The sequence below is a fragment of the Onychomys torridus genome, chromosome 8 (assembly GCF_903995425.1).
Source record: "Onychomys torridus chromosome 8, mOncTor1.1, whole genome shotgun sequence".
NCBI classification, from domain to species: Eukaryota; Metazoa; Chordata; class Mammalia; order Rodentia; family Cricetidae; genus Onychomys; species Onychomys torridus.
The window spans coordinates 65,769,807-65,793,680 of NC_050450.1; the positions used below are offsets into that span (position 1 = coordinate 65,769,807).

General features: G+C 56.6%; 2 protein-coding genes across 6 annotated transcripts; one reads left to right on the forward strand and one right to left on the reverse strand.

Annotated features, from left to right (window-relative positions):
• The first annotated feature begins 2,849 nt into the window (after positions 1-2,849).
• Git1 (GIT ArfGAP 1) lies at positions 2,850-17,364 on the forward strand. Of its 3 annotated transcripts, none has more exons than XM_036195691.1 (21): positions 2,859-3,186; positions 8,625-8,758; positions 9,133-9,245; positions 9,354-9,459; positions 9,967-10,184; positions 10,267-10,361; positions 10,682-10,724; positions 12,399-12,425; positions 12,582-12,630; positions 12,909-12,981; positions 13,428-13,525; positions 13,895-14,006; positions 14,124-14,257; positions 14,395-14,547; positions 14,670-14,900; positions 14,983-15,036; positions 15,135-15,221; positions 15,312-15,385; positions 15,497-15,679; positions 15,790-15,853; positions 15,994-17,364. In XM_036195691.1, exons 1-21 carry the CDS (start codon positions 3,135-3,137, stop codon positions 16,204-16,206), a joined length of 2,313 nt encoding a protein of 770 aa, XP_036051584.1. In that variant the 5' UTR covers positions 2,859-3,134; the 3' UTR covers positions 16,207-17,364. The 3 variants fall into 3 exon arrangements, with proteins under 3 accessions (XP_036051586.1, XP_036051584.1, XP_036051585.1); XM_036195692.1 differs by having other exon boundaries at positions 2,943-3,186; positions 14,685-14,900; XM_036195693.1 differs by lacking the exon at positions 12,399-12,425 and having other exon boundaries at positions 2,850-3,186.
• Positions 17,365-17,707: 343 nt separating this feature from the next.
• On the reverse strand, positions 17,708-23,371 carry Tp53i13 (tumor protein p53 inducible protein 13). 3 transcript variants are annotated; one of them, XM_036194434.1, is made up of 7 exons: positions 22,211-22,366; positions 21,949-22,017; positions 21,718-21,759; positions 19,158-19,286; positions 18,671-18,868; positions 18,056-18,590; positions 17,708-17,976 (listed from the first exon to the last, which is right to left on the reverse strand). In XM_036194434.1, the coding sequence occupies exons 1-7, from the start codon at positions 22,286-22,288 to the stop codon at positions 17,864-17,866; spliced, it is 1,164 nt and encodes a 387-aa protein (XP_036050327.1). In that variant the 5' UTR covers positions 22,289-22,366; the 3' UTR covers positions 17,708-17,863. The 3 variants fall into 3 exon arrangements, with proteins under 3 accessions (XP_036050327.1, XP_036050329.1, XP_036050328.1); XM_036194436.1 differs by lacking the exons at positions 21,949-22,017; positions 22,211-22,366 and adding an exon at positions 23,366-23,371; XM_036194435.1 differs by lacking the exon at positions 21,949-22,017.
• Between the last annotated feature and the right edge of the window lie 503 nt (positions 23,372-23,874).

Consider the following 23,874-nt stretch of genomic DNA (forward strand, 5'->3'; position numbering starts at 1 on the left):
AGAGAATGTCTAACGGGGCGAAGAAGACAGTCCTTCCCCTCCATTGCTCATCAAGAATCGGGATGAGGCTGAGCAAAGACAGCAGCAGGTGGCGGCTCCCCACCTCCATCCCATGTGGGTCCCTGCCTAAGGGAAATGACTGAGTCCACATTGCCTCCTTCCTGAATGACCAGAGCAGACGAGCCCTTCCACGAGGATCCCTTGCAGAGAGTGTGGTGAACGTGAAAAGGGCCTCTGTGGCAGCCAACTGCAAAGGGTCAAAGAACCAAGATGCCCTGAGAGATCGTGATGTCCAGGAGCTGTGCTTAGATACGGCATCAACTGCTTGATCTTAAGCAAACTGCTTACACTTCTGAGTTTCTGGGGCCACTCACCTCTTAAATGGGATCGGATACTACCTCCTGGGGTGAGCTAAGGATAGCAGCTGCCTGAAAACGGCGGCGTCTCTCGCTCCTTCAACCAGGCTGAGACAGGTGGTAGGAATGAACACGCTGTCTTCCTTGAGTCCACCTTAAACCAAGGCAGAAATAAGGGATGCCTCGTCAACCCGACTCAGAACAACAATCTAAAGAGTGTTTGTGTGGGAGGTGCCAGCAAAAGCTTGCAAGCTCCCTGTGCCTCTCTGGGGTTTCTTTGTGTGGTCTTCTCCCCTGCCTCCTGCACACCCAGCGTTGCCAGGCCCGGGAGGGCTGAGGGAGGAGCAGACTGCCTCACCCCTTTCTGCAGCCTGGGAGGAGCCGGCAAGGCGTCTCCACAGCCCAGGTCCGCAGCCCACCTCCACCACTAGGGGTCAGCAGAGCGTCGTGATTGCAGCCTGAGTTGAGGAGGGGGCTAGAGAGAATAAAGGAGGGGACGTCTAGGAGAGGCCTCTAGAACGCTTGTACAGAGTAGTACCTCATTAAATCGTTTTCAGAACCTTGTGTGTGATTCCACTTGAGCTGTGCTGTTCCTGGGATGGTGACATCTCCGGGGAACCCAGAAACCCTTCTATCGCCATCTTCAAACACTGAATCTTGGCTGTGGTGAGGTTGGGGGTTCTGGAACAAAGTTTGGACAGTGTGTAAGTGCTGGGGCCACTCCCAGGCAGTCCCTGAGCCATCCGGGAGATAGGGCGGTGGAGGCTGGGGGAGCCATGAATCATTCTTCCCCTGAACAGCCTGTAGCCCTAGAAGGGAGCGAGGCCAGCATGCATTTGGAGAAACTATTCATTGGGTAGCTAGGTTCCCCTTTTGCCAGATGGTCGTCTACCGACACTAAGCCCTGGTCGCTTTCCCTTTGATCTGAGCGCCCTGACTGCCACGTGCTCGAGACGCGCCCACACAGCTAAGAAACAAAGGCAGCCAAGCGACAGGGCTGCCAGCAGCCGCCTCGACATTTAATAAATGAAATTCCATAGCTGGGGGTCGATCCGGGGTGAACGGGCGGCCACTGTTCCTGGGCTGCGCGCCCAGTTTCAGCTGCCAGGTTGCTTCCCACCTCCAGTGCTGGGGCCACCAAGCCCACAGACTCTTTGGTACGAGGGAAGTATGGGGTGGCATCACCACCACCCTCGAGTTATCTTTGCTGGCAGAAGCCCCACCTGCTGAGCTGCTGACTGTGGGGGGGAGGGGATGTCTGCAAGATTTTTTTTTTAAAGGTGAGATTATAAATATATCCTGTGGATCGCAATTTCAAACAAACTTGTCAATCTGGGTTGCAGCAAAAGGCGATGGAACTTTGCATGTATTTTGGGTGGTGTGACTCATAAGCATTACTTGTCTCCCCTAGGGAAGGAGCCTGCCCACCCACAAGTCACTGCTGCTCGGGCACTGCTGGGAGAAATCGACCCACTCAGGCACCCCTATCCAAGGACTCCCCCAAACTCCCGTTCTATAATTGAGCAGGAATTCCTGACACCTAGGGAACTCTCCCCTAACTAAGTCACCACTGACCTGCCCCTTCCTCTGCGCCGCCCACCTCGCCCACCGGGTGTTGTGTATCTCTGCCCTCTCCATAAGTAGAGTGCTCCCACAGCCCTTTAGCTGCTGTGAGGATGGGGGTTGGGTGCAAACGGGTCACACGTGTATGGGGGAGCATGCTCAGTGTGGGGTGCACCCACGTGCAGCCTGCACTTAAGCTGCTTGCCCCCTCTCCCTCCCCCTCCCATCTGCATGAGAAGTCTCAAAAAAAAAAAAAAAAAAAAAAGAGAAAAGGGTCCTTACAAGAATTGGCTCCTATATGTTACATGCATATGCTCTGGATACATAGAATACACCCGTTGGGCGGCCCAGAAACATCGTGGATGCATCCAGAACAGATAGCAAGCTTGTGCCGGTGCACACAATACAGTCAGTGGTCACTCTTAACCATCCAGATTCTGTGCTTTCTTGTTTGAAACAAGGATGGTGTCTTTTTAGTCCCGCAGGCAGGGAGTCACACTTGAGTGACCTCTCGGGCACCTGGCCGTCCATATTGGTGGCAGCGTGTGTACTTGGTGGGGAGGTGGCCACAGACCCACCTGGACACTGACATGGACACAGAGGGGACCAGAACACACACTTCCCCCCAAACCAGCCTCTGACCGCGAGGAGCAATGTGCCTGGGGATGCTGCCTGTCCACCCTCGTCCCCACTCCATGCATCTCTGGGCTCCTGGACCACTCCCCAATCTGAGAGTGAAGGTCAAAGTGCTAGCGGATGTCTCGGTGGCAGATCAGGCTGGAGCGGGCCGCGGCTCCTTTAAGAGCCCCCGTCCTCTCCGGCCGGCGCGCAGGCTTCCTCTCTCCGAGGGGCGCGGCCTTGGAGCGGAGCGGAGCGGCGGGGCGGGGTGCGTGCCGCCCCTCCCCCGGTGGGCAGGGCCTGCGCTGCTTCCTGCAGGAGCGGCCCGGGCCGCGCAGGGGGCGGGGAGAGCGGCGAGCGGCGGCGGGGCGGCGCGGCGCGGGGCGGCGCGGGGCGGAGGGCGCCCGAGGGCGAGCGGGCGGGCGGGCACGGCGGGTTCCGGGCCAGCCCCGGGGGCGGACGGTTGGCCGCGCGCGCGGAGCCTCGCCGGGGCCTTGCGGGAGCCGGGCCGGGCCGTAGGGCCGCCGCCGCCGCCCGGGCCCGCCGCCCGCGCCCCCCACGCTGGCCCAGAGGGCTGTGACCGCGTCGCCGCTGAGGATGTCCCGGAAGGGGCCGCGAGCGGAGGTGTGTGCGGACTGCAGCGCCCCGGGTAAGCGGCGGGACCGGGCTGGGGGCGGGACCGCACCGCAGGCCGCCGCCGGGCGGGCGCCGGGGCCTGGCGGGAGCGCCGTGCGGGGCCGGAGGGCGGGGCGGGGGCCACTGCGGAGCGGCGTCCTTGGCGGGAGGGCCGGCTGCGGGGGGCGCTGGGCGTTGGAGCCAGTGGACAGGAGGGAACCGCCTCCCACCTCCATCTCGGCATCCAGACGGAAGCGCCAGCCTGGGGTGGCAGGAGGGCCGTGGCGGAGGCCGGCAGGCTGTGGGAGGTGGGCGCTAGTATGGTTTGTGTCATCCCTGCCACCCCCGCGTCTTGCACCTGCTGCTCACATGGTCCTCGTGCCCGCCGGAGCCGTGGAGGGCAAGGGGCCCGGGTACGGGTTTCTCGGGAGCACCTGACGGCGATGGCTGTTCTAGGACGCCCAGACCCTGATTCCCAAGGCTGGGACTCCTTGTAGGGCCCTACGTTCAGGGACGATCTAAGCATGGGCATCTTCCCCGGAAGCATCTCCAGGCCTGCTGGTGTCTGGGAACAGCTAGACTCAGCCTTTCCTGTTCCGGGTAGGCCTGTTTGAGAAGGTGTGCTAGGTATTGCCTCAGTCTAGACACCGATTCCTCTTGGTCTCTAGCCCATTCTGGATAGGTGAAAGTGGTAAGGGGTGCCTAGGCTCCTGGGCTGGCTGGACTTACACACTGCTTCCTCCCCCCTACCTCCCTTCCCAGCAGAGTTAGGTCTGGACTGGTTTGAAAGCCCCCTGGCTTGCTGGTGAAGGGAGAGCAGCAACTTATCAGGCTGGTCCCTTACGTGGAAAGACACAGCCAGTGATGAGACTCAGGCAGCTGACCAGAGGAAGGAAGCTGGCCTTTGCCTATCCTCTATAAAAGAAGCTGGCTTTGCAGACAGTCTTGGGGTCTTATGAACTCCCTGGAGACAGTAGCTGTGATTAGTTCAGAGTGTGGAGTGCTGATTTGCAGTCACCCCTTAGAAGTCCCAAGATCTGACCGGTGTGAGCCCCACAAGGAGTGGTGGTCCCTTGATTCTTGTGCTCTCAATTGGAGTATTGGGAGTTGTGGATAGCTGGCGGGGGCATGAACATGAGACCTCCTTAGGGTATGTCATGTTGTATAGGGCCCTGGAGGATCTATTTACAGATAGGTGTCCTGGCCCCTAGTTAGCTGGAAACTGACTCGCATCCATAGGTTGGCCGGAATGGAAGAGCTATGTGCCAATCCAGGCTGTTGTGCACCCCTGCAGGGTGAGCCTAGGGGGCCTAGCGGGTACCATCAGGGGAGCCTGGTTTCTGGTGTTGCCTCTGTTTCCAGCTCACTCTGGGCCTCTGTTTCCTCAACTGTAAAGCAAAGAAGGTGGGCTAGAAATGGATTTTGAGGGCCCTCCCATCCCCTCACCTCCATCCCTGGTTCTGGAACGGAGACCTGGAAGATAGTAACTGTCTTCTGTGTTGTCTGCAACTATCTGCCCGGAGCCTCTGGGAACCCGGTGGTGCTGGGAGGAATGGGTGTGTTAGATGTGAGGCCACTGAGCTCACAGCCCCCAGCCTCCGCTGACAGAGGCAGGTCTGCCTGCGGACTCCCTTCCTGCTGATCCGGAATGCAAACCAAGCATATGTGCAGACGCTGAGTGATATCCACCTTAGCACCCAGAGTAGTCATTGGCACACAGCAGCCACTCCCCCGGTACAAGTGTTGGTGTTTGTCAGGGCTGCCCTACACCACACTGACTCTGACAGACAGTGGCATTCTAGATCTGGGCCTATAGCATCCTGGACAAGAGAGCATAAACATGCCTGGCACTCTCTTATATCACATATATATGATATATATGGTGTGAATATGTGTGATTATATATAATATGTCCCTTATACTCAGACATCCCAGTATATCCCTATCCCAAAGGCACAGTCACTATGATAGGACTCTGCTGTTGTTTGGGTATGGTGGCACATGCCTTTAAACCCAGCACTTAAGAGGCAGAGGTAGGCAGGTCTCCAGGCCAGCCATGGCTATGTAGTGAGACCATGGGGTAGGGTCATGGCCCTTTTATAGTTTATTAACTTGGATGGTGGTAGAGGCAAGAGGTGAAATGCAATCTGTGCTCATAGACAGGTGTAAATGCGTGGCAAGGCATCTGGACACAATGTGGCTGCTGTGACAGCATGTGCCACCTTACAGGTGCGGTGCCCCTCCCTGCCTGCCTTGGGAATCCAGGCGAGGGCAGGAGTCAGGGTGCACTGAATGTTGACAGTCCCCTTTCTTTGTCTCTGCCCATTCCGCCTGGTTGCCGTGGTTGCCCTGAAAGCTGGCCTGACTCTCAGGTGTCCACTTCTCAACCCATGGCCTGTCAGCCTTAACACTGAAACACAGAGACTCCAGAGCCAACCACCAGCTGGCGGATATGTTGCAGGGGACCTCCTTGTCTTCTTACAAGTGCAGGACGGATGCTAAGCGGCTTTGCTTCTTTTCCCGAGACAGGGTTTCTCTGTGTAACTTTGCACCTGTCCTGGAACTCACTCTGTAGACCAGGCTGGCCTCAAACTCACAGAGATCTGCCTGCCTCTGCCTCCTGAGTGCTGGGATTAAAGGCACATGCTGCCCGGCAGCTTTTGCTTCTTTTATTAGGGTATAACTTAAGTACAGCCAGCTAAGTGTCTGTCCTGTAGTCGGTCTGTCTGTCTTCTTTCCTTCCTTCCTCCCTTCTTCCTTTCTTTCTTTCTTTCTTTTTAATTTTGACACAGGGTCTATATAGACCAGGCTGGCCTCAAACTCACAGAAATCCACCTGCTTTTGCCTCCCCAGAGTCTTGATTTAAGGTGTGCGTTACCATGTCTGGCTGTTTGTGGGTTTCAGACATGTGTGAACCTGTGTGGCCACCACTCTACTCGATGTATAGAACATCTCCATCACTCTCCACAGCTGTCCCCTCTGACCACGCCCCCAACAGTGACCCCCACTCTGTTCCCTCGGATTGCTCTTGCCTGCATTCCTGCATTCAATAGCAGGTTTTCCCACTCCTTTTCCAAGGGTGTGGCCCTTAGTTTACAGGGGGAAGGCCTGAAGCTGGTCTTTATATACAGACCTACTGGCCCTAGAAGCCACTGGTGGCCTTTGGAGTGGCATGGGTTTACTTTAGAGGCCTTCCTGTTCCTGTGGCTGGTACCAGTTACCTTTTTTTTGTTTGTTTGTTTTTTGTTTTTCGAGACAGGGTTTCTCTGTGTAGCTTTGCACCTTTCCTGGAACTCGCTCTGTAGCCCAGGCTGGCCTCGAACTCACAGAGATCCGCCTGCTTCTGCCTCCCGAGCGCTGGGGTTAAAGGCGTGCGCCACACCGCCCGCCAGCACCAGTTATCTTCTCCCAGCGTCCTTTCTGATACCTGGCCATGTGTACTAACCCTCACCTGCCTGCGGAGCAGCTGGAGGAAGCCGCCATGTCCTCTGACCCTCACATTTCCTCCCTTCTGCCCCAAGTTTGCAAGGAGCTTCTTCACTCAACCCTTTCCCAGCCCTTATGCTTCGGAACTGGCAGAGGTGGGGTTTGAAACTGGCTTGGCAGGCCAAGGTCGTCTGGACCTAGGGTGCAGGTAGACTTGTTAGGATGGACTTCCTATCTGTGTCATCCAGAACTGGCCCAGACCCAAACAGTGTCCCCTGCCCACCCTTCCTGTTTGAGGTCACAGCCGAAGAATGGGAGGACCCTTTTCAAGCAAGGAAACCATGCCAAGCAAAGCCTAAAGCTTGAGGCTCTGGGACCACTGGCCCTGGATATGGAGCTGGTTCCTGTAGACCTGGCTTCTCCACAGGGCCATAGGCCGGGGTGGAGGCCTCAGGGCTGCCCATTTCTGATCCTGGCCTGGGCGTCTCCCCACTCACAGGAAACCCTACCTCTTCAACAAGAGGAATTTAGGCTGCATCATTTCCCGCTTCCTGCCTGGGCTGCAGGAGGTGACTGGCAGGCAGACCCCCTGACCCAGAGTTGTTTGAACGTGGGGGAAGGGAGTTTTCCATGCCTGGGGTGTGGGGGGTTTCATTGTTTGGGTAAAATCAACACAAAAGACTCTAGGGCTCCCCTCTTGGCAGAGGTGGCTTGTCTCCCTGTTCTTAGAATCAGCCCCCCTGACCCCAGGGTGTGTGTGCTGTGTGTGCGTGTGTCTGTGTGTGTGTGTGATCACTTCATACATTCCTCATTGCCTTGTTTTGTGAGGTCCCAAAAGAAACCTGGATCCAAAGACAGTTCTTTTACTTCCTGTTTCCACACTGTATTGGGGGACATCCCTCCCCCCACCCCCACCAACATGGGCAGAGCTTAAGCCCTGACTCAGTCCACTCATGATTCTGGGAACTTTGATGGAGACATTGGCTTCAAGGGCCTGAGAATTGCCTTCTGGTCGCTCAACATTACCTTCATTCCAAACCTGTCCAGCCCCTAAGAGTCCCCACTTGCTGAACATCCTGAATTCTAATAAGGCAAGGCAGAGAGCCAGCCCCACCCCCAGAACAAGGCTTCCTGGGCCTGGGTGGGGGCCTGGGCAGAGCAGAGTGTCCTGAGAGAGCAGTTCCCTGCCCCCACTCTGGACGGCACACAATGGCCGCTTTCTCCCCCTGACCTTTCCTTTCTGTAGCCTGAGCAGTATGGGGCTGTCCCTCCCCTTCTCCAGAGGGGCTTGGACAGTAGCATCCCTACCACCCTTGATGACCCAGGAGCTTCTACCCATTTGTCCCCATTTCTGTTTCCCAAGTTCATTTCTCCCCAAGAACTGGAGAATGGCTCCCCAGGCTGGTCTCTGGCATTGAAGTGCCTGGCTCCACATCCCAGCAGTTCTACTTATTAGCTGTGTGACCTTGAGTAAGCCCTTTGACTTCTCTGGGCCACTGAATCCTCATCAGTAGAGCAAGATAGCACTTGTGAAAGGAGTCATGGACAAAATACTTGGCCAGTAAATACTGAAAACTCAGCCAAGGTTAGTCCATTGCTCAGTCTGTCCTTCAGGCTGCAGCCCACCCACAGTGATGGTGGCACAAGGCTGGGGCCTCTCATCTGTGTCCGAGCAGGGATAGGAACCAGTCTGTCAGGTGGGGTCCAACAGGAACATGCCCAGGACTGTGATCCATGGCATCAGGGTTGTAGCCCATAGGAGGCCCTGCCTCCCTCTGGAGTGGCTGGGCAGCAGTCTTGATTCCTGAGGAGAGACTCAAACTAGTATCAGTGGTTGTGGGATCAGACACAGTACCACTGAGGAGCCCTGGGGACCGTGTATTCCCAGAAGTACAAGGACTTACAGAAAGGTCTAGTGGCCCTCTGGTCTCCTGGGGAGACTAAGGGAATGTGCCTAAAGCACTAAGCATACGCCAGGCCAGAGTGGGTGCTTGGGAAGTGGTACCTTCCCTGGGGCTCCAGCTGACTCCCTACTCTGCCCCCCAGATCCTGGCTGGGCATCTATCAGCAGAGGCGTGCTGGTCTGTGACGAGTGCTGCAGTGTACACCGGAGCCTGGGACGCCACATCTCCATTGTCAAGCACCTCCGTCACAGCGCCTGGCCGCCTACACTGCTACAGGTAGGGGCAGAACCAGACACTGTCTTCCCCAGTGTGCTGTGCCCAGGTATCCATCCCCAACCGCCCTTCCCAGCCTCCCACAGACACACACATATACTATCCATAATCTGCACCTTCCAGGGGCAGTAGCCATCTAAAACGATATGACCCTGAGCCTGCAGTGTCTACTCCTTAGCTTGTTTAAACTCTCTGAACCTTAGCAAACCCACCAAGGTGAGCCAGCATGAAGCGCTAAACACAGGACATGCCAGCTGTACCAGGCACACAGTAGGACCCTTGGTGGTAGTTCCAGCTGCAGCAGGCACTCCGGGAATGTCTCCCCTAGTGCCCAGCACGGAGTGGGCACTCTCTTGCTTGGCATCTCCTCCCCACAGATGGTGCACACGCTTGCCAGCAACGGGGCCAACTCCATCTGGGAGCACTCCCTGCTGGACCCTGCACAGGTGCAAAGTGGCCGGCGCAAAGCCAACCCCCAAGACAAAGTCCAGTGAGTGGGGTTGCAGGGGTGGTGGGCAGGGCCGTGTTTCTGGGACAGGGGCCTGAAAGGTGGCTTCCCTGAGCTCTGCTCCCATTGCCTCCCGTGTGTTCCATGCAGCCCCATCAAGTCAGAGTTCATCAGGGCCAAGTACCAGATGCTGGCGTTTGTGCACAAGCTTCCCTGCCGTGATGATGATGGAGTCACTGCCAAAGACCTCAGCAAGGTGTGGGGGCCCCCTCAACAGATGGGTGGGCCACCCCTCTGTCCATACCATGTCACCCTGAGGCCTAGGTCCCAGAGGCAGCCCCAGGACTGGGGAAAACAGTAAGTGTAGACACCCTGGGGCCAGGGAAGTTTGCTGTCATATGCCTAAGATGCCTGCATTCCCAGGTGGATACACAGGGCCTCCCATCTGCCGCTTGAAAGCTAGGAAGACCTGGGGTACTTACTGTTCAGAGCCTGCCTTTTCCTCACCAGTGAAATAAGAAAGTAGTAACAGCACCAACCTCTAGCTAGCACATGCAGGATAGTGACTGGCAGCAGCTGTTATTAATTGGCATTATCCTCTAGTGGGAAGCCCTCTGGCCTGCCTGACATGGCCCAGTTTTGGCGAGGCCCCTTGGAGCTGGTAGGAGTACCAGGAACAGCCAGGTGTGTGGGGGGAGGCTCCTTGGGCACGTACGTGTCTGTCACACCCTCACTTATCTATCGCACACTCTGCCCCCTGCAGCAGCTGCACTCGAGTGTGCGGACAGGCAACTTGGAGACATGTCTGCGCCTGCTTTCCCTGGGTGCCCAGGCCAACTTCTTTCACCCAGAAAAGGGCACTACACCTCTACATGTGGCTGCCAAGGCAGGGCAGACACTGCAGGCTGAGCTGCTGGTGGTGTATGGGGCTGACCCCGGCTCCCCTGATGTCAATGGCCGCACGCCAATTGACTATGCCAGGTGAGAATCAGCTAAAGGGTGAGGCTTGGGTGGAGGGGTGTGGACTGTTGCTATAGGGCTGAGCCTTGTCCCCTCTCCACAGGCAGGCGGGGCACCATGAACTGGCAGAGAGGCTAGTTGAGTGCCAGTATGAGCTCACTGACCGGTTGGCCTTCTACCTCTGTGGACGCAAGCCCGGTGAGCAGAGAATGAGTTGGGCCTGACTAGGCCAGGCAGGTGGGACCCAGACACACCCAGCAGCAGGTGCCATAGTGACAAAGCCAGCTGGGGAACTGTGTTGCTAGGCAACTGGATCCCGTGAAATTGCTGCAAGCATGTTGGGGCCAAGGAGTGGGGGTGGGTCTGACTTGCAGCCAGCTTTCAATGCTCTTGGGGTATCCTGCCCTCCTCCATTTCCTCTTACACTTGCAGGTGTCAAGGCCTGCTCATGGTGAGGTAGGCTCCTGGATGCTGGCGCCACCTGGCATCAGTGACTTGGCATTTTTATTTTTGTTCAGATCACAAGAATGGGCATTACATCATCCCACAGATGGCTGACAGGTGAGTGCCCACCTGATGCCCCTTTCCAGCTATTTGTTGTCACAGTGGCTTGACCCAGAGCCCTCTATCTTCCCGGGCTTCAGTGGCCTGGCACCCCGCCCTCTATCCATAGTGACTAGCAACGCAGAAATTCATAGCCTGGTTGCCACCTACTGTATCCCCAAGGCAAGTGAGAAACGTCAGTTCAACACACACCAGTGCACCTGAGCCTTGTGATTACTAAGTATGGGGTGGGGGTGTTGGTACAAGGAAAGGACTGACTGGGTTGGACCGCTGTGTCGCTTCCTTACGATAAAGGATTCCTTCTTCAGGGAGGAGTAGCTCCTGGGAGCTGGTTGACTTTAGGACTACTAGCCAGATCCCAGTATTCTCCCAGCTGGCCAGGAATCCCAGGCAGTGGTGGGCAGTTTCTGCCTCTGATCTCAGAGGCCCCAAGATACCCAAGCAGTGGGGATACCTCCAGCCACTTACTCATTTACAGGACAAATATTGGCGCCACCTAGTGGTCCTCATAGGGCTACAACTTCATGCCAGGCAGTGTTCCCACCACATAGGAAGACAGGTGGGCGGGTCAGAACTGCCCTGCTCTAAGACCCTGAGACTCAACTCTGCTTCTCTAGTCTGATCTGCCTGGTGGTGTATGTGTCCATGTGTCTGTGTGTACAGTCCACACATGCACACATGGACAGAGATTCAGGGAGTGTTCATTTAGCACCTTCTCGGAGCCAGCTGCTGCTCTAGGGACATCGAGGTAACGCAGACACCACTTCTACCCTTGAGCTACAACTCAGCTGAGGGCCAGCAAGAGAGGCTGTGGTGCAGAGGGAGGGCTGCAGGCAACTGTGTACTGCAGCATAAAGTGAGGGGCAGACCGGAAGGGGCCAGGTGAGGACCAACCTTGTGGGAACCTCGGCAAGAGTGTGCCCATCCTGAGGGTGCGGTTCCAAGCATGGGTGTGCTGGACCAGTCAAGACCTCTGCTACTATCTGGCTGTGTGACCTGAAGCCGATTACCAAACCTCTGAGTCTTGGTTATCTCATCTCAAAATGGGGGTGCTCATACTTAACCCTTCGGGAATGTTGAGAGTAAAGTAAACGCACAGTATGTAGCATAGTTCTTTGTTTGTTTGTTTTTACCCTTCTAGAGCTTTACTGGGGGAGAGGGGGAGAAGAGGGAAAGGGAGGGAGGGAGGAGGAGAGGGAGAGAGAGAGAGACCGACCGCGCGGAGTGGGGGTACGGACGGAGAGAGTGCGGAAAAGGGGAAAGGCTCAGCATAGTTTTTAAAGAGGGCATTTGGGAAAGTGTGGTTGGCGTGTGCTCTTCACACGTGTTACCATTGAGCTGTCTGAAGGCAGAGTGTAGCCAGGTGTGTTCACGCCCCGGCCACTGGATGAGAAAGGATCTAGAGGCAAGCCTAGAAGTAAAGAGAGACCAGAGGAGACAAGGGCAGAATGGGCACGTGTGGCTAGGATCTGAGGTAGAGGAGACTTTGGGTGCCTCTGTGTAGCTGACAGTAGACAGAGGAACCAGCTGAGGAGACAAGTTCCCTTTCAAGTGCTCTGTGTTGGGTGTGTGTGGAGATGTGTCTGAGCTTGATAGGCGGAGGCAAGAGCGCCTGCTCCTGGGTAATTGATACTCTGTCCTGTTCTTCCCTCTGCTGCCGCCCTGGATTAGATCTCGGCAGAAGTGCATGTCTCAGAGGTACTTGCACCTGTCGGCTGCAGGCCACAAAGCTTGGGCATGGGGGAGGCTTGGTGTGTGGCCTCAGGGTCTCATCTCCCTGAGCTCCCTGCATGCTTGGGAGGCAGCCAGCAGGGGCCTGTCTCTCACGTCTGACCTTTCCTGCTTTGTCCACAGCCTGGATCTGTCTGAATTGGCCAAAGCTGCCAAGAAGAAGCTGCAAGCAGTGAGTCTGCCTCAGCAAGCCGGGACTGCTTAGGCCACCCTCTCCAGCCTAGCCAGCCTCCTCCCTCCCACCACCTCCCCATGCCCTTGTCTTTGATCCTGGTTCTGCCCTCCATTGTCCCCATCTCCAAGAGGGGGAAATGGCATGGACTCCCTTCTTCCTTGCACATAAAACCTCACCCACCCCTCAGTTCTAAGATGGCTGGGTAATGGGTCATGAGCCTTCCCCACACCACACAACATCCTGACCATCCCTGGGTCCCCCCTCTCTGCCTCTAGCTCAGCAACCGGCTCTTTGAGGAACTTGCCATGGATGTGTATGATGAGGTGGATCGAAGAGAAAATGATGCTGGTGAGTGGCAAGGCACCCTTCTTTCAGTGAACTAAGAAAGGAGAGCTGGGGTTGGGGCTGCTTTGAGGCCTGCTGGGGTCAGTCCCTGACAGCCCCCCCGCTGAGCAGTGTTGAGCTGTAGGCAGTCAGCTGCCTCCCCGCCCCACCAGGCACTGGAGCTCATCTCCCTCTGGCTGTCTCCCCGGCCCTGCTCCACCCCACCCCCCACCCCGGCATCACTCCTTCCTGGCCACAGCCAGATTCCAGCCCCAACTCTGGGTCTGGCTTGGTGGGCCCTGCCTTGTTCTGTTCGTCAGTGGGCGGGCCTCCCTGGGCCTTGCTCAGCTTTTGTGTTCCTGGAGACCCTGCTTCCTCAACACTGGCCCTGTGGGAATAGGAGGGCCTGGGGGGCTCTGCTCTGAGGGCCCAGTCACGGTGGGTGATCTGTTCCCACCCCTCCCCCACAGTGTGGCTGGCTACCCAGAACCACAGCACCCTGGTGACAGAGCGCAGCGCTGTACCCTTCCTGCCAGTCAATCCTGAGTACTCAGCTACTCGGAACCAGGTGAGGGGGAGGCAGGAGGCCTGGGTGGTCCCTTTCTTTCTGGGAGCCCTGCCCTTCCTTAGCCTGAAGCCTGCTCTCCTGAGGCCTCCCTTAGGGTCTGACTGGCTTGGGGATTTGGGGAATGGGGTGAAGCTATTCTGAGCACTGGTGGGTATTTCAGCCTCCTCCTGGGGGCTCCCCTGGGTGCCTTAAGCCTTTGCTGGCCTGGGGCTGCCACACTGCTCACTAGCCAGATGATGCTGGGTTGAGATTTTTTTTTTAGCTGTGAATAGATAGGAGGTTAGGGTGCTGCTTTGCTGCTCTGTTCCAGCCCCCGTGGGCCAGCCGGAAGTGGCCCCTTACGCTGGCCTCGCCCTTTCTTTTCTGCAGGGACGACAGAAGTTAGCTCGGTTCAACGCCCGAGAGTTTGCTACCTTGATCATCGACATCCTCAGCGAGGCCAAACGGAGGCAGCAGGGCAAGAGTCTGGGCAGCCCCACAGGTGGGGCCTCACATGAGCAGGCTGCAGCATTGCTCAGGCCTCAGAGCCACCTTTGCTGGGGATCTGGATAAAGAGTGTGGCTGAGCAAGCCCTGAGTGACAGATCTTGTGTCTTCAGACAACCTCGAGCTGTCTGCACGGAGCCAAAGTGACCTGGATGACCAGCACGACTATGACAGTGTGGCTTCTGACGAAGACACAGACCAGGAGCCCCTGCCCAGCACAGGCGCCACTCGGAACAACCGTGCCAGGGTCTGAACACTGTCCCTGCTGCTCCCTCCCACATTCTCCTCTGTAGCGCAGCTCCATGTTACATAGAGCCCAGAGTCTTAGATCAAATGAGCTGGTCAACCTCTGCCCCTGAGACTGACTGGCTTTTGTCTCTGCAGAGCATGGACTCCTCAGACCTGTCCGATGGGGCTGTGACGCTACAGGAGTACCTGGAGCTGAAGAAGGCTCTGGCCACCTCCGAGGCCAAAGTCCAGCAGCTCATGAAGGTCAACAGCAGCCTGAGTGATGAGCTCCGGAGGCTACAGAGGGAGGTGAGCACTGTGGCTTGAGGGAGTAGCGGACAAGCTGCCAGGGCTCTGGGAATGGGGGACCATCCCTTACCAAAGGTGGAACCTACCTTGACCCAGAGTTGGACACCACTGTGTACACTCAGATCCACAAACTGCAGGCAGAGAACCTGCAGCTCCGGCAGCCACCAGGGCCAGCGCCTACACCCCCACTTCCCAGTGAACGGGCAGAACACACACCCATGGGGCCAGGTGGAAGTACCCATCGCAGGGACCGCCAGGCCTTCTCCATGTATGAGCCAGGCTCTGCCCTGAAGCCCTTTGGAGGTGCACCTGGGGACGAGCTCAGCACGCGGGTCCAGCCTTTCCACAGCACTGTGAGCAGCCTGTGGGCCTTGGGTGGGGAAATCAGGTCCCACTAACAGAGCTTGTCATGACACTTCATCCTGCCTCCCACAGGAGCTGGAAGACGATGCCATCTATTCGGTGCATGTCCCTGCTGGCCTTTATCGGGTAAGCAGGACCTGGGGGAGCAGGGGAGCCTACACCAGTGAGTCACCAGCCCCCGGACTACAGTTGGAGACTGACTGTAGCCCTGCCTTGGCTTTCAGATCCGGAAGGGGGTGTCTGCCTCTTCTGTGCCCTTCACTCCCTCCTCTCCGCTGCTGTCGTGCTCCCAAGAAGGAAGTCGCCACGCGGTAACTTGCACCCCAGTGCCCAGGGACAGTGGGGGCTACTGAGGGCCCGGGCGTGTGTACTCACCCACCACCTTTGCCCACACCCTCCAGAGCAAGCTTTCACGCCATGGCAGTGGTGCAGACAGTGACTATGAAAACACACAGAGTGGGGATCCTCTGCTTGGGTGAGACACTTGGGGGTCTGTCTCTACCCAGCCCTGCCAGCACCTGGAGGGGGGTGGTGAGGACCCTGCAGATGTCTGGATGGCTCCTTTTCTCTTCCCACCTGGGCCTAGACTTGAAGGGAAGCGATTCCTAGAGCTGGGCAAGGAAGATGAGCTGCACCCTGAGCTGGAGAGCCTGGACGGAGACCTAGACCCTGGGCTCCCCAGCACTGAGGATGTCATCCTAAAGACGGAGCAGGTCACCAAGAACATTCAGGAACTATTGCGGGCCGCCCAGGAGTTCAAGCATGACAGGTGGGATAGGCACAAGCTGCGGCCGACTTGTTGGTACAGGGTGGAGGGTTCGTGCTGGGATCCTAGGGTTCCGATAAACCTCTCATCCACCTCCTCCCCTCACCTGACAGCTTTGTGCCCTGTTCAGAAAAGATCCATTTGGCTGTGACTGAGATGGCCTCTCTCTTCCCAAAGGTACAGTGGCCACAGAGAAGCAGAGTGGGGTGGGGCAGACGCAGGTGACTGCTGCTGCCTGGGTGGAGGTGAGCACAGAGCCACAGTCAGACACATGGCTTAAAGTCCAGATCTCAACCTTTCCTCGCTCCTCCCTCCAGAGGCCAGCCCTGGAGCCTGTGCGCAGTTCACTGCGGCTGCTTAATGCCAGCGCCTATAGGCTGCAGAGTGAATGCCGGAAGACAGTGCCTCCAGAGCCTGGTGCCCCTGTGGACTTCCAGCTGCTGACTCAGCAGGTGATCCAGTGCGCCTATGACATCGCCAAGGCTGCCAAGCAGCTGGTCACCATCACCACCCGTGAGAAGAAGCAGTGACCACTTCCCTGCCCTTACCCACACCCTGGGACCTCACTGGCCATGGGAGCTGGGCCACTCCAGACACCAACCCACCCCCAACAGAGCCACTGGCACAAGTGCCCTTAGTGCCGCCATTCTCCTGGCATCCAGGTGCCCTGGTGCCCACCCCTCAAGCCCCAAGGATGGGAATGTGAGAGGGCAGGAGCTTCTGTCCCCTCATGTTCCATGCCCGTCACCCTGTACATAGCATCCTTACCCCACTGATGTGCAGGAGCCTCAAGGAACCCCTCCCAGCTCTCACCCTGCCTTCCCGGGCACCCTCAGCAAAGAGTGGGGACAGGGACACTCCACACGGGCAGCTCCGCCCACTGCACCCTATCCCCATGAGCCAGTTTAGCCCTCGGGGGGCTGAGCAGGGGCATCCCCCTCCTCTGTACATTATCTCTGGATGTCTCTGCCCTGTAGCCACCAGCCCCTCTTGCTGCTCTTTCATGCCAAATGGCCCCTGCCTAGAGCACAGGTCCCACCTTGTGTGCCAGGGTCCCCAGCAGCAAACACTGGAAAGTCTTTCTTCTCCCCTGACCCTTCATTTTAACTTCGTGGTGACCGAGTGTCCCTGCGTGCCTGCAACTGAGGATGTGAGCGGCGGTGCCGTTCCAGAGACCTGGCCCACTTGGAGCTTTGAGGGGCAAGGGAACCAGAGAAGTGGGCTTAGCACCCTACCTGGACAGGGGACTGTCGGGGTCACCAGCTGTGGCCCAGTTGCTGCTCTACTTGTACCCTACACTATAAACGTAAAAGGAAAACCACTTCCCTCCATCTCTTCCCCATCCCCGATGGGAAGTGTGCTGGCCAGGCAGAGTACAGAGCACCTGAGCCTGGGGCTGGCTCCCCAGGGTCCCCAACTCAGCTGGTGGCTGTGGAACTGAGCCCCTCCCCCTGACCTCTGCAAGGCCAGCACCCACATCACTACCTGCACCTACAGCGACCTGCCCCCCTGGAAGCCTGGGGATCTGGCTGCAGCTGGGAAGGCTGGCAAGACACTGACAGCACCCACCAGCTCTTCTCCCCAACCACCTTCCCCTAGGTGGCCCGGCCCTACCTGTGGTGGTGGGTAGCTGTCAAGACGTGTGTCATGTACATTTGTATCAAAAATAAATAAGTGACCATGTGCCACTTCTGATGTCTAGAGGTCGGAGGGGGGCTGAGCTTACCTAGTACATTATTGGTTCGGGTCAACGTCCCCGTCACTTCCCACGTCATACTCCCCTATCTGCAATCCTTGGGAGGCTGAGTCAGGATAGCAAGTTTAAGGCTTCAGGAATTAGAGATGAAGAAAGACACGAGTGTGTGCTGAGTGGGGGAGACCTGCAAAAAGAAGAGTGAAGAGTACCAGCACCTGACGCGACCCTCATAGCCAGGGGGTGCGGGCTGCCGGGAGCCAGCTTGACCAACTCTCCCGAGGGCCGGTGACCTGAAGGAATGTGACTGGGGGCAGATAAACTCGCCCAACTCCGAATTCTACTAAAATAATTTAATTACAAACAGGAATTTGCATCAGGGAGGCTAAAAGGATACTCTTAAACCAAACGAAGCCTCCAGGGCCTCTCCGCCTGCCGCCAGGGGGCGCCCGCGCACTGCCCACGTGGCAGCGGTCACCGAGGGGCGGAGCCGCTCAGTCCGAGCTCTCCGAGTCAGGGCCACTATCCGGTGTGGGCGGGAGCAGGGGCCGTCGGCGAGAACGCTTGATCCGGCGCGAGGGCAAGGGCAGCCTCCGCTTCAGCACAGCTGTGGGAAGGCGAGAGGTCAAGGGCAAGGAATTCAAGAGGCTGGGCACACCTGGCGGGGGGCTCAGGGGTCTTCTCACCAGCCACCGTGTCCTGGCTGTCTGCCGTGGGCCCCCAGTAGATGCTCTCGCTCCTGCGGAAGTTCCGGTGCAATCGCGTGCAGAGCGTGGCCAGGGTGAGCAGGACCAGCAGGAAGGTCAGGGCCATGGCAGCCCAAGCAGCCTCTTCGGTGCGTGGAGTGGGGCCTCGGGCTACCCGGGGAGGTGCTGCGGCTCGAGGAGCTGGGGAGGCCTGGCCTGGGCAGGCACAACCCCCTGGGTTGCCATGCCCACCGGGCATCTGAGCCTCTGTTCTGGACCTGTCATCGCCTCCAGGCCCCCCAATCATCAAGGAGACGGGGGCCACAGATGAGGTTCCCAAAATGGGCTGCTGGGCCTTCGGGCTCTCTGAAGAGGCCAAGGAAACCCTCAGGCCTGAGGGAGTAGTTTGGAGACCAAGGGCAGCCCGAAGCCCCCTTCTCTTGACAACACTGAGAGAGCGCCACCTGGGTCCTCTAGATGTCACCTCTACACCAGGTGGCCGCCAGCTCCTCAGAGCAAAGGCCAGAGTCCGAGCCTAAAGAGAAGAGAGGGAGTGACCCTCTGCTCTGCTAACCCAATGCCCCCACCACCAAACCTGGGCCCAGCACCCCTCACCTGTACACACCGTCTCCCACACAGCTTTCCTCTGCTGGGGGCTGGCATCATGGGAGTGGGCCCAGAAAGAGTGTCAGAGAGAAACCACACACCCTTTCTCTGCTTCCGCCGCCGCCGCCTCTTTAACCAGTGGGCAGCCCAGGCTGGCTCGACCCATGCCATCTCCAAAGCAGTCCCCCATGCTGTCAGCACCAGGGGCTATGAAAGAAGATAACTTAGATCTAAGATGCAAGAAGCCGCCCTGAGTTTTTCCTTTATCTGCCCAAGCGGCTGCACCCTTCTGCAGAACACCTTGGGGGGAGGGGAGGATTGGGACAGGATTTCACCGTGTCCTGGAACTATATACACCAGCTGGTCTCAAACTCAGAGATCTGCCTGCATCTGCCTCCAGAGTGCTGAAATTAAAGATGTGAGCCACCATGCCTGGCTTGCTTTTTTTTTTTTTTTTTTTTTTGCTTGCATACCTTTCACTAACCACTTAACTTACCCGGTCCCAAGTGAGACTGGAGTCAGGAATGAGTGTGGGCTTAGCCACACATACATGGGCCAATAAAGCAAGCTGGAGCTTCAGCCAGGGATGGGCACAGGGGTGATAGAGGAAGGCAACACCATCAACCTGGAGGACAAGGTAGAAATATCAAGTCAGGCCCAGCTCCCTCCCAGAGAATCATACTTTCTCCTAACCTAGGTGCCAGGATGAAGGGGTTATCAGCAGGTACACTTCCACTTCCAGGAAAGGAGAAGGGCCTTGGGTACTGTGCACATTCCTTTTTAATTCACCTCTTTTCCCCTCCAAGTTGAGCCTCTGGGCAAGACAGCATGGCTAATTAACCCTGTTAGGCCCAGAACATGCTCCCTTTTGCTGTTTCCCCCACATGGTGCTGGGGATCAATACCTTTGGTATTGGCTTTATTACCTCTGGTCTGCCTCTGGCCCTCAAAGAGCAGTCTTTAGCTGTACTTCTCTGAATGTGCAATAATGGCTTTACAAGTCCTGAGTCTAGACTCTACGCGTCCCTCAGATGAAGATAAGTCCTCTATTTGTTGATCTAATACATGCACTCTCTCAGGAGTATCCAAACACACATGACTGCACATGCCAGGAGTATCCAAACACACATGACTGCACACCCCAGGATGGGAACATTTTATCAGTCATTATTCTTGCTAAATGATATAAAAGATACCAAAAAAGGACTCCCAGACCTGAAGGAATGTATAATAAATGAAGCCAAGCAGTAGTGGTGCACATCTTTAATTCCAGGAAACAGGCAGGCAGATATCTTTGAGTTTGAAACCAGCCTGGTCTACATAGTGAGTTCCAGGACAGCAAGGGCTACACAGAGAAACCCTGAATTGAAAACCAAAAAAGGAGGAAGAGGAGAAAGGAAGGAAGGAAGGAAGGAAGAGAAAGAGAGAGAGAGAGAAAGGAAGGAAGGAAGAAAGAAAGAAAGAAAAGAAAGGAAGGAAGAAAGACTGGCTGATTCATGGAAAGTTGGGTGTGATAGTGTATACCTGTAATCCCAGTCAAGTGGAACATAGTGTAAGAAGACCAGCCTAGGGTACAGATTGAATACCCGGCCAGCTTAGGCTATGAGACCCTACTTCAAAAGACCAGAATTCAGGGAAGCAAACAAACAAACAAAAAAAAACCCACACAACTCAAACTGGTATGTGTGGGAGGCGGCCAGTGGTGAGGGTATTTGGGCTCTAAGGATTCAACCCATACAAACCTCTCACAACAAGCCATATCTTCAACTGTCTTTTCCATTTTTTCCTTAAAATTGAAAAGGAAGTCTCACAAAGTTGCCCGTTAGACTTGAGTTCACTGTCAATCCTCCTGCCTCAGCCTCCCAAGCCGCTGGGATTATAAAAACCTGTGCCACTGTCCAGCTTACTTAGTTAACTGTGATCACAGAGGCTGGGATAAAACAGGCAAATTTTGGGGCGCAGAGGGTTCTGTGACTCCTGCACTGAGCTTTGAAAATGGCTGGAGATGAATAGGTGCAGGGCGTGGAGCAGAGTGTTCTGGGTCCTGACAGACCAGCAGAAAATAAGCCAGAGAAAAGGAAGCATCTCAATGGAAATAAGCCAGACTTCATATGGGTGGTGAGGGCCAAGATAAACTAATGGAGAAATCAGATGAAGATAATCTAAGTCCTGACAAGCCAGGCCGGGGAATTCAGCCATGGCAGGTGGGCTATAGTCAGATGGGTTCTGAACAGTGAAATAAAAGAGAGGTCACCTGCAACGAAGAGGTAGCCAAGTTCGATGGTGTCTGCTGTAATCTGCCCTTTAGGAGGTGGAGGCAGGAGGATCAAGAGTTCAAGATCATCACTGGTTACATAACAAGTTTGAGGCTCACTTTGGGCTACATGAGACCCTGTCTCAAAAAGAAGGGGCTAGAAATATGGGTAGGTGGTTAAGATTTGCTGCTCTTGCAGAGGATTTGGGTTCAGTACTCAACATCCACATGGCAGCTCACAACCAACTGTAACTCCAGTTCCAGGGGATCTGACAACTCTCCTGAACACACTACATGCAGGCAAAATTCATACCCATTAAATAAACAAACCTAAACAATTTTTAAGAGAAATATTCATGAACGCTGAACTCAGTTTACAACATAGTGAGCACACACTCCTAACCCAATACTGTGTTTTGTGATCCTTACAGCGCTGTTACACACTATTCATTCACTTCTTAAAGCTGAAGGGACAGAATGTCATCTCTTGCCGAAAACTAGAGCCTAGAAAAACAAGAGACCTGTCGGTCAAATCCGACACTGGGATGGGAGTTCATCCTTCAGAGTTCCACTTGTAGTTACCTGCCATACATCTAGCTACTCAACAACAGCATCCCCGACTCTGCACTATGGAGCTGTGGCTCACTGTCTGTCACTTGTCCAAGGATGAGCAACTGGAAGCCTTCCCTCTTTTGCACAAAGTGATAAGGGATGGAGCTGAGGGCCAAGAGAGACACAGGTAACTTGTGAGGCACACTCTGCCTTCAGGGAAGGATACAAAGACGGCCCCTCGTAGTACTTACCTGCCCTTGTCTCACCTGCGTGTAAGTCACTCTTGGTAACACCTACACATGGGGGAAAGAAGAAAGCAGCTGGGGGCTTCGTGGTGGGGGTGACAACCAGCCCCAAGCCCTCAGATGAAGACGCTGGAGACTGAGAGCGGGAGGAACCAACAGATGGCCCAATAGGGCGACCACTGAGGGTGCAGCGAAGCCATGCATCCCTTCTCGTCCTCGGCCCTCCAGGATTCCTACCTGTGGAGGCAGAGGCCACAGGCCTTCGGGACAACGGGTTCCTGCCTCCTCCGCCCGCTCAGCCGCCACCTGTGGGTCCAAGGCGCACAACTGGGCGTTGGCCTCTGCGAGGGCCCCGCCCTTTCGGTTCCAGGACTAGGGACGCAGACGAATGGAGCGGCCTCCGAATCCCCTCGCGCGCGCGCCTCCTTCCAGGACAAAGTTACAGCAAAGCGCTTTGAGATCCCCTGGCCAAGGCCTTACCAGGAGCCGATCGCCTTACCTCGCAAAGACTCAGGAGCCCCACCAGGGCTACCAGAAGCAACCGGGGCGGAGGTGGAGGAGGAGGAGGAGGAACCATGTCTGCGGGGCCAGCAGTCCCGCCAACAGGCAGCCGCGCCGCTCGCGCGCCCCAGCGGTCCCGCGCCGTTCGCGCGCCCCCGCAGACCCCGGCTCGCTCACAGGCCTGCCCCCTCCTGGCCAGGCCGGGTGCCCCGCCCCGCCCACCAGCCCCGCCCCCGCCCCGCCCACCGCCAGGCCAGCGCAGGCGTCCTGAGCCCAAAGCCGGAAAAGTTGTGATTGCCCCTAAGGATCGCTTAGTCTCCAGGCCGGCGGGACCACCTCCCTAGCCTGAAGTGCGTCTCGGCCCGTTTGCCCAGCCAGCAGCGCAACTGCATCGCCTGGGTGGAATCTGGGAACCCTGCAAAGGGCGGGAAGTGAGATCCCTAAGGACTGGGTGACCCAGGCGGAGACTTGTGTGCTCTTCTAGCAAAACCGCTAAGCACTCGGTGTGCGCGAAATCCTAGCTGCCCCAGAGAGAGGATCCCGGTTCCAGCGCTTCGCCTTCACGCTACCCCATTCCTGCCCTCGCTAATAATAAGTCCTGAGCACTGAGCTCTCACAGAGGTCGGGGGGCTCTTAGGCCCCCTCTTACCTCAGGCCCAGAAGCCCCGGGAGCCCGGCTCCCCTCCGGTGGCTGCTTTGTTCCCGACCTTCCCCCAGTTCCCTCTCTGGTTCTTCGCCCAAGGGTGACCTAAGAGACACTGGTTCGGGTGAGTTCAGGAGCGACAGTGCTCATCTGGGACTCCCTGCAACAGAGCGTTGCAATGGAGATAAGAACCGGGGTGAGGATTGAGACGCCCAGTCCAAAAGTTTGAAAAAGAGGCCTTCGAGATGGCTCAGTGGGTGACAGAGCTTGCTGCCAGCCTGACAACCGCAGTTCAGTCTCTGGACCCACGTGGTGGAAGGAAAGACTCGATTCCTCTGACCTACACACACAAACACACCTAAATGTAATATAAAAAAAATAAGTTTGAAATATAGCAAAAACTGTTATTTCAGGCATCTCCCACGGAGCCCGATTTACAAAGGGGCCCTTGCTCATCCACCCCGGCAAGATTGACCAGATGTTGATCTGACCAAAAGAACTGCTATGTACCTCTGCTATAGCTCCATCGCGAGGCTAGGCATCCCCTAATCCTCTCCCTCAACTTATTCTGCCAAACTTGAGGCTGCTTCTTCTCCAGCAACCCTTCCTGGTGAGCGGTGGTGACGCCAAGCTCCTGGAGAGGTTCCTTGGGGGTGGGCTGGAGAAGCCAGAAGTGTCAATGTGCCAGCGCCTGCATGCCCTCTAGAGAAGCGACAGCCTTCTCCCTGGAATCCGTGTCAGTGTCAAACGCTGCGGTCGGCCTCTGGCCAGGTGCAGACACCCACCCCCCTCAACCCTGTCGCGTTGTCGCGCAGTCGCGGGTCCTGGCTAGGGCGTTGTATGACGCTAGCCGCAGATGCAATAGCGCGTGGGAATAGTGAAACCGGCGAGGGGTCCAGCGCTTTCAGCCCTTTCTTGCTTTTTGCTAACCATCAATAGCGGATCCCGAGGACGTAGCGACCGCGGATCTCCCCTGGCAGCCAGACTGCAAAGGGGGCAGGAGTTGGAGCAGGCACCTC